The sequence below is a fragment of the Zonotrichia albicollis genome, chromosome 27 (genome assembly GCF_047830755.1).
Source record: "Zonotrichia albicollis isolate bZonAlb1 chromosome 27, bZonAlb1.hap1, whole genome shotgun sequence".
Classification (NCBI taxonomy): Eukaryota; Metazoa; Chordata; class Aves; order Passeriformes; family Passerellidae; genus Zonotrichia; species Zonotrichia albicollis.
In genome coordinates this window covers 4,500,620-4,513,432 of record NC_133845.1, presented here as the reverse complement: position 1 = coordinate 4,513,432, position 12,813 = coordinate 4,500,620, and the positions used below count along the sequence as shown (strand labels likewise).

General features: G+C 49.6%; 1 protein-coding gene across 1 annotated transcript; it reads left to right on the top strand.

Moving 5' to 3' along the window:
* The first annotated feature begins 83 nt into the window (after positions 1-83).
* Positions 84-12,314, top strand: ACAD8 (acyl-CoA dehydrogenase family member 8). The gene is made up of 11 exons (XM_074559461.1): positions 84-165; positions 2,063-2,163; positions 2,524-2,693; positions 3,341-3,450; positions 3,681-3,757; positions 4,009-4,146; positions 4,770-4,905; positions 5,008-5,105; positions 6,763-6,915; positions 10,532-10,634; positions 11,612-12,314. The coding sequence occupies exons 1-11, from the start codon at positions 84-86 to the stop codon at positions 11,662-11,664; spliced, it is 1,221 nt and encodes a 406-aa protein (XP_074415562.1). The 3' UTR covers positions 11,665-12,314.
* Positions 12,315-12,813: the final 499 nt, after the last annotated feature.

Below are 12,813 nucleotides of genomic sequence, written 5' to 3'. Positions count from 1 at the left end.
GGCGGGCGGCGCCGGGGGCAGGACTACAGCTCCCAGCCTGCCCCAGCGGCAGCAGCCGGGAAGCGGAGCGGCCCCGCACGGCCATGGCCATGGCGTGGCGAGCGGCCCCGCGGGCGGCGGCGCGGCTGCTGCTGGGGCGCCGGGGGATCGCGTCCTGCATCGACCGTAAGGAGCTGCCCGGCCCCGCGGCCCGGGGGAGGCGGGCTGGGGGAGATGATGGACGGACGGCGCCTCGGTGGCCCCCGGGTCGTGTCCCCGCCCGGAGGGATGTTCCCAGCTGTTGGTGTCACTGCCCCGTGTGTCATTGCTCCCCGTGTCCCTCCTCCCCGAGTCCTGCTCCCGCTCAGGGCGGTGCGGGCGCGGACACGCGCAGCGGGTGCCTGGCAGTGGGACAGGGCAGAGAAAGGTCCATCCCTGTCACCCCTTCTGCCTTGTTAGACCGTGCTCAGCAGTGGGACAGAACCACAAGGAAAGGTCTTTCCCTCTCCCTGTCCCTCCTCCTGCCTTGTTAGACCGTGCTCAGCAGTGGGACAGAACCACAAGGAAGGTCCTTCCCTCTCCATGTCCCTCCTTCTGTTTTGTTAGACCGTGCTGCTCAGCAGTGGGACAGAGACTGTAAGGAAAGGTCTTTTCCTCTCCCTGTCCCTCGTTTTACCTCTTTAGACCGTGCTCAGCAGTGGGACAGAGCCCACAAGGAAAGGTCCATCCCTTTCCATGTCCCTCCTTTTACCTCTTTAGACCGTGCTCAGCAGTGGGATAGAGCCTGGAAGGAAAGAAAGGTCCATCCCTCTCCATATTCCTCCTTTTACCTCTTTAGACCATGCTCAATAGTGGGAAAAAGCCCACAAGGAAGGTCCGTCCCTCTCCATGTTGCTCTGATTTTTTAAAGATTTTTAAAACTTTTTAATGTTTACATTTTTGTAGTAAACTTCCTCACATACTTTCTGTAAATAGCTTACTGTTTTGCATCTTTTTATAGAAGAAATTTGATAAACTGTTAGTTTGTCCAGTGTCATTGGAGAGGTAGCACTGTCACCCTCCAATCCACTGTCTCTTTTAGAAAACTATAAATGTTGGAGTCAGAAAATAAACTCCCTTTTTTTTTCACCTTAAGAGCAGTGGTGTGTGTGCTCATGTTGTTTCATATCCTATTGCAACATCTCCATGTCCTTCCCTTGCCTAGGTCTTCACGTTTTTTCAGATTTGATAGTGAATCAAAGAATATCTCTCAAAAGAAGAGGGATTTTTAAAAAGAAGGAAAGTGATTTTTTATATAGGCAGACTGATAGGGCAAGGGGGAATGGGTTTAAACCAAAAGAGGAGAGATTCAGGTTAGATATTAGGAAGAAATTCCTGTGGCAGAATTCCAGCTGGCACAGGTTGCCCAGAAGTTGTGGATGCCCCATCCCTGGCAGTGCTCAAGGCCAGGCTGGACAGGGCTTGGTCTCTTAGAAGGTGTCAGGTGGTTGGAACAAGGACAAGATGGTCTTTAGGGTCCCTTCCAATCCAAGCCATTCTGGTTCCAGAACACTTTGCTGATGAATTGCTTCAACATCTAACAACATTTAAAGTTGAGGCACCAGCATAGCTGTGAATTTCAGGAGGGGAACAAACAAAACAATGTTGGATCTATGTGTCAGTGAAGCAGATTTCAACTGCAGAACCTAACTAAAGCTTTAGATGCCGTTTCCAAAGGGCTGCTGTATTATTTGCTTCCAATCTCCTTTCTTTGAAGTCCCAGCACTGCTCCCTCAGATTTCTTTAGCACAGACTTAGTGAGATGGAGTGACTGTGCTCCCCTGTCCTGCCTTTCTAATGCAGTTAGCATGGAGCAGACAGAGCCAGTTGGGATCTTGGATTTGTTTTTTTTTTTGTTTTGTCCCAAAAAGCCCCTCCCAAATCCCCCTGCTCTCAGCACAGCTCATTGTATTCCTGAGGAACAGAGGAATGGTGTCTGCAACAGAGACCCCGAACTGTTTGTGTGAGTTAAGGGGTATAGACAAGGTGGTTGTGCTGCTTTCCCTCAACAGACACGTGTTCTCATCTCTTGCTGCTTTTCTAGCATCCACTGGACTCACTGAGGATCAGAAGGAGTTCCAGAAAGTTGCCCTTGATTTTGCTGCCAAGGAGATGGCTCCTTACATGGCCGAGTGGGATGAGAAGGTAGGACAGCCTCACCAGGGTTGCACTGCTCCTTTTTTCCTTCCTTAGGGTGTTGTGACCCATAGGTCTCACTGCAGTAGCTCTGGAGGTTGTCATTGAAGCTGCTGCTGTAGCTGGGGGAGGGAAATCATCAGAAATACCTTGAAGCTTTCCTAGCCAGGTTATTCAATCACCTGGATCTTGGGTTCACTGCTCAAGATGGAATTTGTCTGTGCTGGTACCACCTCTAATTTGACCCACCCAGCGGACAAACTCTGCAGGATGGTAGGACTCAAACTGGTAGCCCAGGGCTACCCAAAAAGACTGAACTAACCCTGAATATTCATTGGGGTATCTTTCCTATTTCCTATTTCCCAATAGGAAATATTCCCTGTGGAAACCATGAGGAAGGCAGCCCAGCTGGGATTTGGTGGGATCTATGTGAAACCAGATGTTGGCGGTTCTGGATTGTCACGACTTGACACCTCCATAATCTTTGAAGCTCTGTCAACAGGATGTACCAGCACCACTGCTTACATGAGCATCCACAAGTGAGTGAGTCTGTGCAGGGGTGGGTGATGTCAGCCTGGCTGCTCTGTGGGCTCTAAATCCAGCTGGAGGCAGCTCCCTGGCTGCTGCTCATTATTTATATATTTAAATGCTGACCTCGAGTACACACATCCCTGTGAGGATCCCTGGATGGCAGTAAACAAATAGGCCACAAGGACTGAGATGCCACCAAGAAGTAATTTTAGCTTTGTGGCATGCAAGATGGGATTAAGTTCTGGATTTTGTTCTCTGCCCTGCCACTTAAGCTGTCTATAGATAGTAACCTGCCTGGAAAAAGCCTTTGTGCCTTTGCTGTGCTGTGACAGAGCCCAGAGGCACCACCTGACCCCAGGGCTGTCCTGCTTGTACAGACATGTCCAGTGACAGGTCACTGGGCACACAGAGCTGCAATGATGCTGCTTTCTTCAGGTGCACTTTCCTGGAGAGGGAGCAGGGCTGAGCCTGGAGAGGAGACTGAGGCTCTTAAACAGAACCTGCTGTTCCACAGGGCAGTGAGTGTGGTGAATGGAAGGTGTAGCAAGAACATTTTCAGGCCTCAGGGCTTGTGGAGCTTTCCTCTGTTCAGCCAGGGAAGTTCTTGTACAACCTATGATCAATCCTGACTGCTGCTCCTTCTCTCCCACCTCAGCATGTGTGTTTGGATGATCGACACCTTTGGCAACGAGGAGCAGCGGCGCAGGTTCTGCCCATCCCTCTGTAGCATGGAAAAGTTTGCCTCTTACTGCCTGACTGAGCCAGGTGAGCATCCTCAAGCAGGACATCTCCTCTCTCTTTAACTGCACATGAACCTTGCAAAGGGCTGGAGGTGAAATGTTTCTTTCCATATTCATTTGTGAAGTTGAGGAGAGGCAGATGGTGATTGCTGAGATGCTCGTGGTACAAACTCAGGTGTCAGGGTATGGTCCCAGGGAGAGTCTGTAGGCTCTGGACCTTCTGCTTCACTGGCTGCTTCCTTGCTTCTCAAACAGGGAGTGGCAGTGATGCAGCTTCCCTGCTGACCTCAGCTCAGAGGAAAGGGGACTCCTACGTCCTGAATGGCTCCAAGGTACCTCTTTGCTCCTGCTAAAGCTGCCTGGGTCTCACTGTCCTTCCCATTCCTGCTGTCTCCTCACCTCTGTGCATTCTCCCAAGGCAAGACGTGCTCTGCAGAGCTTTCACCAGCTGAGTCCCTCAATGCCTCTGGCTGTGGGGTCTTTGCCTCTCCATTTCTGTACCCTGCCAGCTGCTGCTGTGGGCTCAGGGATAGTTTGCAAACCCCCCTCAAAGCCTCACTTTTCTCACTGTGCCCTCCTGCAGGCCTTCATCAGCGGGGGAGGTGACACCGATGTGTACGTGGTCATGTGTCGCACAGGGGGCCCAGGCCCCAAGGGCATCTCCTGCCTCGTGCTGGAGAAGGGAATGCCAGGGCTCAGCTTTGGCAAGAAGGAGAAGAAGGTAAGAGGCTTGGGTTGTGCTTCCTGTGTGCTTGAGGGAAGTGCAGGACAGAGATCACAGAACCACAGAATCATCAGGATTGGAAAGAGCTGCAAGACCATTGAGTCCAGCCTGTGACTGATGTTCACTTGAGTGCCACATCCAGGCATTCCTTAAACACCTGCAGGGGTGGTCACTCAAATACCTCCCTGGACAGCTCATTCCAATACCTGACAGTCTTTTCCATGGAGAAATTCTTCCTGATGTCCAATCTGAGCCTCCCTGGCACAGCTTGAGGCCGTGTCCTGTGGTGCCAATGAGCTTGTCTGTGCAAAGCATTAGGGATCTCTTCATGGATGGGATTGGAGTCCCAGCCTGGCATGGTTTTACCAAGTGGTAAGGTTTGCCCAATACCCATCCCTTTGGTAAGTGAAGGATTTTAGTCTCAGGAAAATCAAGATCACTGGATTTGTGCCTCTTTTCAAAAACACCCATTCCAATTTCCACACTGCATGGTTTGGCAGACCACGGGTGCTTTGTGACAGCTTGGCAGTGAGACCGAGGGGTTGGGAGCATGCTGGTGCTTCTGTGTTGGAGCTGTGCTGCTCCTCAGGCAGTCTGGAAGGAGCTCTGTTTTTTCCCAGGTAGGCTGGAATTCCCAGCCAACTCGGGCTGTGATCTTTGAGGACTGCGTTGTTCCTGTGGGCAACCGGCTGGGAGCTGAAGGGCAGGGATTCAACATCGCCATGCAGGGCCTCAATGGAGGCAGGATAAACATCGGTGAGAAAGCCAAAGAGAGCCAAGGGAGGAGGGCAGGACCTTCTTGTTGCCTGTTCTGAGGTAGCTTCACCTTCACTCTGTGTCCTTGGCTTCTCCCACCAGCTTCTTGCTCGTTGGGAGCTGCTCATGCCTCGGTTCTCCTGGCTCAGGAGCACCTCACTGTCCGCAAGCAGTTCGGGGAACCCCTCGCCAGCAACCAGGTAAGCCCTGCAGCAGCTCTGCCCTTCCTCATGCTGGAAGGGCCATCCCTCACCTCACAGGGCCTTCCCTGGGGAAGTCAAGAACACGCTTTTCCTAGTAAGGAAGCGTGTCAGACCTGAGCCCTTATTGTAGCAATGGTCCATTGAGTGGGTTAATAATTAGCAATGACTCCATGATTCCAGAAGGCTGATAAATGTCTCCTATTCTATTCTATTCTATTCTATTCTATTCTATTCTATTCTATATTATACTATTATACTATATTATTATATTATACTTATTAAGAAGCTCATCACCCTTACAGACAATCTGATCCAGATGGATCCAATAGGTCAATCCAAACACCATCCAGTGTCCAATTAAGAAACCACCCTTTGGTAACCAAATCCCCATAACACATTCCGCATGTGCACAACACCAGGTGCAGCAAATGGAGATAAGAATTGTTTCTTATTCTTTTCTCTGCCCTCACAGCCTTCCCCAGGGAAAGTTTGCCTCTCTCTATGGAGCTGTGGGTACCAGCTCTGCCTGGCATGGTGGGGCTGTGTTTCCTCTCTCTGTGGAGCTGTGGGTACCAGCCCTGCCTGGCATGGTGGGGCTGTGTTTCCTCTCTCTATAGAGCTGTGGGTACCAGCTCTGCCTGGCATGGTGGGGCTGTGTTTGCTCTCTCTATAGAGCTGTGGGTACCAGCCCTGCCTGGCAGTGGTGGGGCTGTGTTTCCTCTCTCTGTGGTGCTGTGGCCACCAGCTCTGCCTGGCAGTGGTGGGGCTGTGTTACCTCTCTCTATAGAGCTGTGGGTACCAGCTCTGCCTGGCAATGGTGGGGCTGTGTTACCTCTCTCTATAGAGCTGTGGGTACCAGCTCTGCCTGGCAATGGTGGGGCTGTGTTTCCTCTCTCTGTAGAGCTGTGGGTACCAGCCCTGCCTGGCAGTGGTGGGGCTGTGTTACCTCTCTCTATGGAGCTGTGGGTACCAGGCCTGCCTGGCATGGTGGGGGTGTGTTACCTCTCTATAGAGCTGTGGGTACCAGCCCTGCCTGGCATGGTGGGGCTGTGTTACCTCTCTATAGAGCTGTGGGTACCAGCCCTGCCTGGCATGGTGGGGCTGTGTTTGCTCTCTCTGTAGAGCTGTGGGTACCAGCCCTGCCTGGCAGTGGTGGAGCTGTGTTACCTCTCTCTATAGAGCTGTGGGTACCAGCCCTGCCTGGCAGTGGTGGGGCTGTTTCCTCTCTCTATAGAGCTGTGGGTACCAGCTCTGCCTGGCAGTGGTGGGGCTGTTTCCTCTCTCTATAGAGCTGTGGGTACCAGCTCTGCCTGGCAGTGGTGGGGCTGTGTTACCCCTCTATAGAGCTGTGGGTACCAGCCCTGCCTGGCAATGGTGGGGCTGTGTTACCTCTCTATAGAGCTGTGGGTACCAGCTCTGCCTGGCAGTGCTGGGGCTGTGTTTCCTCTCTCTGTAGAGCTGTGGGTACCAGCTCTGCCTGGCATGGTGGGTCTGTGTTACCTCTCTGTGGAGCTGTGGGTACCAGCCCTGCCTGGCATGGTGGGGCTGTGTTTCCTCTCTCTATAGAGCTGTGGGTACCAGCCCTGCCTGGCAGTGGTGGGCTGTGGCTGAGACCCCAGTGAGGTGCTGATGGAGCTCTCCTGTGGCTGTGCAGTACCTGCAGTTCAGGCTGGCAGAGATGGCCACCCGGCTGGTGGCCGCGCGGCTCATGGTGCGCAACGCGGCGCGGGCGCTGCAGGAGGGCCGGGAGGACGCGGCCGTGCTCTGCTCCATGGCCAAGCTCTTCGCCACCGACGAGTGCTTTGGGGTAGGTGCCTTAAAAACCTCTTGGGATCCTCATTAGAAGCTTGGAGATGCCCTCCTTAATGGCATCCTCATTAGAAGCTTGGAGATGCTCTAATTAATACCCCCTTTGGCCATGCTCTGCTCCATGGCCAAGCTCTTCACCACCAATGAGTGCTTCGGGGTAGGTGCATCAAACTCCTCCTGGCATCCTCATTAGAAGCTTGGAGATGCTCTAATTAATGCCCCCCTTGGCCGTGCTCTGCTCAATGGCCAAGCTCTTCACCACCAACGAGTGCTTTGGGGTAGGTGCCTCAAAAACCTCTTGGGATCCTCATTAGAAGCTTGGAGATGCCCCCATTAATGGCATCCTCATTAGAAGGTTGGAGATGCCCCCATTAATGCCCCCCCTTGGCCATGCTCTGCTCCATGGCCAAGCTCTTTGCCACCAACGAGCGCTTCAGGGTAAGTGCCTTAAAAACCTCTTGGGATCCTCATTAGAAGCTTGGAGATGCTCTCCTTAATGGCCAAGGTGTCAGGGAGAAGTTTGATCTTCTTCCCTGAAAAAATCTTATTTTTTTTTTAAATCTTAAATGTAATCTTAATGGCCAGGGTGTCAGGGAAAAGTTTGATTTTTTTTTTCCCTGAAAAATCTTAATTTTTAAATAAATCTTAAATTTAATCGTAATGCCCTGGATGTCATGGAGAAGTTTGATCTTCTCCCTGAAAAATCTTGGGGTTTTTTTAATATTAAATCCAATTTTAATCTTCTTCCCTGAAAAATCTTAATTTTTTTAAAATCTTAAATTTAACCTTAATGGCAAGGGTGTCAGGAAGAAGTGTGATCTTTTCCCTGAAAAAAAAAAACAAAAAACAAAAAAACCCCTATCTATCTATCTATCTATCTATCTATCTATCTATCTATATTATATATATATATATATAATATCTATATATATATACATATATATACATATTTAATCTTCAATTTAATATTAATCTTAAATTAAGATTAATTTAATTCTTAAATTAAATCTTTTTAAAAATCTTAATTATTTTTAAAAATAATATCTTATTTTTTTAAATATTAAATTCAGTCCCAAATTTGCGATTAAATTTAATCTTAAATCAAGATTAATTTAAATCTTAAATATTTAAAAAACCTTCAAAGAAACCTTAAAAAACCCCACTTTTTTAAAGATTAAAAGAAAAATCTTAACATTTTTAAGATTTAATCTCAAATCTTAATTTAAAAATTAAGATTTTTAAATTGGCAAACCAAAACCACTACACAACCCAAAGCCAACAGGAGCCTTATTTGAGGACAGGATGTTTTATAAAACATGTGGAGGCTGCAGGATTAATCTGAGAGATTTCAAACATCTTTCCACTGTTCTTTCTAGGGGCCAAAAGGGAGACAGAACAGGGAGCAGAGCATTTTTATTTTCCAAGCAAAATTTGCATGTTGCAGGGTGATCATTTTTAGGTAGCAAGTCTTTCCTAGACTGCTGAAAAATTACATTATTGCTTTGAAAATTATCTTATCACTGAAAAATACCGTCTTTTGTTACTTTATCAAAATGTCCCCATAAAGAGAAAGCAAGAAGGGAGGAAAATAACTTGGTATTTCCTATCCCAGGGCCACTTAGAAGCTGTTTATGTGCTCAGCAGTTTGAATTTTTGCTGTAGTTTCATTTTCCATCCCAAACTGGGGGACAGGACACAGAGAGTCGCGTTTCCATGGAAACCAGCGCCCTGCCAGCCCCTGCCCTGAGTGGCCGCCAGGTGGCGATCGGGCGGTTCGGGTTTGCAAACCGCAGAAATGCGGCAAAAATCAACTTATTCCCTAAAAATACCCATCCCTGGGCATCTATACCCATCTCTGGGTGTCTGTACCCATCCCTGGGTGTCTGTACCCACCCTTGGGCATCTCTGTATCCATCCCTGGGCATCTCTACCCATCCCTGGGTATCTGTGTGCCCGTCCCTGGGTGTCTGTACCCATCCCTGGGTATCTATATTTGTTCCTGGGCATCTCTGTACCCATCCCTGGGTATCTGTACCTATCCCTGGGTGTCTATACCCACCCCTGAGTATCTATACCCATCCCTGGGTGTCTATACCCATCCCTACCCACCCCTGGGCATCTCTGTACCCATCCCTGGGTATCTGTACCCATCTCAGGGTATCTATACCCATCCCTGCATATCTCTGTACTCATCCCTGGGTATCTGTACCCATTCCTGGGTGCCTATACCCATCCCTGCCCATCCCTGGGCATCTCTGTACCCATCCCAGGGTATCTATACCCATTCCTGGGTATCTCTGTACCCATTCCTGTGTGTCTGTACCCATTCCTGCGTATTTATACCCATCCCTGAGCATCTCAGTATCCATCCCTGGGCATCTGTACCCATCCCTGGGTATCTATACCCATTCCTGGGTATCTGTACCTGTCCCTGGGTACCTCTGTACCAATCCCAGGGTATCTGTACCCATCCCTGGGTGTCTATACCCACCCCTGGGCATCCCTGTACCCATCCTGTGTATCTGTACCCATCTTTGGGCATCCCTGTACCCATTCCTGGGCATCTATACCCATCCCTGGATATCTCTGTACCCATCCCAGGGTATCTATACCCGTCCCTGGGCATCTATACCCGTCCCTGGATATCTCTATACCCATTCCTGGGTGTCTATACCCATTCCTGCATATTTATACCCATCCCTGAGCATCTCTGTACCTATCCCTGGGCATCTGTACCCATCTCAGGGTATCTAAATCCATCCCTGGCTATCCCTGTACCCATCCCTGAGTGTCTATACCCATGCCTGGGTATCCCTGTACCCATCCCGTGTATCTGTACCCATCTTTGGGCATCCCTGTACCCATTCCTGGGCATCTATACCCATCCCTGGATATCTCTGTACCCATCCCTGGGAATCTATACCTATCCCTGGGTATCTGTACCCATCCTTGGGCATCTCTGCACTCATCCCTGGGTATCTCTGTGCCCACCCCTGGATATCTCTGTACCCATCCCTGGGTATCTGTTTCCATCCCTGAGTATCGATACCCATCCCTGCATGTCTATACCCATTCCTGGGCATCTCTGTACCCATCTCTGGGCATCTATACCCATCTCTGGGTGTCTATACACATCCCTGGGTATCTCTGTACCCATCCCACGGTGTCTGTACCCATCCCTGGGTGTCTATAACCATCCCTGGGCATCTCTGTGCCCATCCCTGGGCATCTCTGTGCCCATCCCTGGGCATCTCTGTACCCATCCCAGGGTATCTATACCCATCCCAGGGTATCTATACCCATTCCTGGGTATCTGTACCCATCCCTGGGCATCTCTGTACCCATCCCAGGTAATCTATACCCATTCCTGGGTATCTGTGCCCATCTCTGGGTATTTCTGGACATTGCTGTTCACATAAACACACCCTTCATGTGAAATGGAATGTGCTAGCACAGAGAGCAGCACTGATGGGGTCTGACAGTCACACTATGTTTTTAAGAGATGAGATTAGGTGACCAGGGAGAAAAAGTGAGCTCAGTTTCCTGGGTCATTACTGAGTTTCTGCCACTGTTGTGTCCTCACAAGTCAGCTCAGAGCAGTGTTATCCCCTCAGATCTGTAACCAGGCTCTGCAGATGCACGGGGGCTATGGCTACCTGAAGGATTATGCTGTGCAGCAGTTCGTGCGAGACATCAGAGTGCACCAGATCCTGGAAGGTAAAAGACACTCCTAGAACAAGGGAAGTTGGCAGTGGGGTTAGGAGAAAAAACCCCCTGGAGGCTCCCACCTTCCCATGAGAGTCTGATTCTTGGGTGTCAGAGCCCTGCTCTGCTCTGAGCATGAGGTGTGCTGTGTGTGAGTGCCCTGGTTGGGAGCTCTGGCTGTGTGAGGGCAGAGGAAGATATTCAGCTGGCTATTTTAAGAGTCTTACAGCAGAGAAATATATTTAGTTGCCATGTTAGCAGTGCCTCTGTCCAGTTTCATCCCATTCCTCCTGGCCATGTGATGATTCTCCCTAGCAATTCCTCTCCAGTGATTTTGGTCTGTTTGCTCTCCTTGACATCGTTTCTCTAACAGTGATTTTGGTCCGTAATAAGGGGAGGAGTTAGATGCTGCCAACCCCCCTAAAACAAAGCACAACCCTAAAAATAAAACAAATTCTATCATAAATTCCTACTCACCTCTCTCTGAGATCTATGGCCTGAAAAGCCATTGTTAAAAAATTTAACTACAGGAATGCCTAGCTCTGGCATGACATTGTGTCTCTAACAGTATCTGGCCATTTCTAATCCCAGTTTCACCTCCTAAATATTCTGTTTTCCCTGCTTTGAAATGCCCTCACCTACAACCAGGGTAGCTGGTAAGGGACGTGCTGTTTCTTACACCCAGTGAGTTTGCAGCCTGTGTGTGGTGTATGTGTTAAATGTACAGCAGAGAGCTCAGATGTTGCTGTAAATCCAGTTCTGCTCCATGCCTGCTCCTGCAGCCTCCCAACACTCACATAAAAAGCAGCAATTTCCCAAGCAATATGCTGGCCCTTGGCAGTTGGGTTTTGGCCCAGCTCCACCTAAATGGGAAGAGCTCCTCTGTGCTGTAAACTGCACATCAGGGGAGAATTCTCTTGGCTTTTTGAGGAGGAAAATCCTGGACCATGCCCTAACTGTGTTTCCTTTGCGTGCCCATCCTGCTGCAGGTACCAACGAGGTCATGAGGATGATTGTGGCCAGGAATCTGCTACAGGGCTGAAGCCAGGAGCCTTCAGATCCCTCCATGTGTGCCAGCCCGGCCTGTTTCCCTCCCCTGCTGGCCAGCTCTCTCCCTGGGAGTGCAGAGGGGAATGCCCCAGTGGAAACAGCCTTCCTGCCTTACCCACAGCTGGCTGGCACAGCTGCACGCCGTGCCTGGCACCAGGCTGGCATTGTGCAGCCAGAAATCACAGCTGTCAATACAAGCCTGTCTCCAAACCCTGCTCCTGGCCTGCCTGCCACATGTCCTTCTTGAAAAAACAAACACCAGAGCTGCTGCTCACATCTGAAATGGGAACCTCAGGCAGAGGTGAGCCCATGGGATCACTGAAATCTTTATTTTGAAGGAATTAACCGCTCACAGCACCCCAGATGATCACAGGCTCTACCCAGAGGGTTTTTATCCCAGGATGCCTCTCCTTTAGCTAGAAGCACTCCCTCTTTTCCCAGCAAATTTTTCCTAAACTTTTCCCAGCCACTGCTTGTTCTCTGTATTCCCACCACATCTTGGTGCTTAATCTCAAAGAAGCCTTTGCAACACAAAAGTGCAAATGAAATACTAAGTTTATGTACAGAAATATTGAGTTCTGCAGCCTCCAATCAGTGAGGCTGTGAATGATGTAAGGGGAATAAAAATATTGGTAAATTAAATTGTTTTTTCCTCTCTGATTTGGAATCAATAAAGCAAAGATGGAAATGTTACTGGAGTGGAAATTAAGATAATTTCCTTCTGTGGTATTTCAGGTGTTTAAACAGAAGTAACAGGGAATTTTTGAAGTAGGTGTTGCAAAATAGTTCTGCTTGAGGGCTTTTTAGGTAATGTCTTTGTTAACCCCTTCGGATCAGCCAGCTTTTTCACAGTACTGACTTGGCAGGGGGAAATGACAGAGATTAGCTGCAGAATCATGGAGTGGGATAGGTTGGAAGGGACCTTAAACCCTTAAACTCATTCCAGCCCCTGCCATGGGCAAGGACACCTTCCACTTGTTTAATCTCAGTTCCTACTGCTGCTAGCAGGCCCTGAATGTCCTCTCCCTCGTTTTATTGCACATTGAATTTGCCCCACAGGGCAGTGAGGGCAGTTTAAAGGACAGACACCTGTGCCTCAAAGAGAAACAGCCCCCTGCCCACGGGGGAGACCCAGGGATGG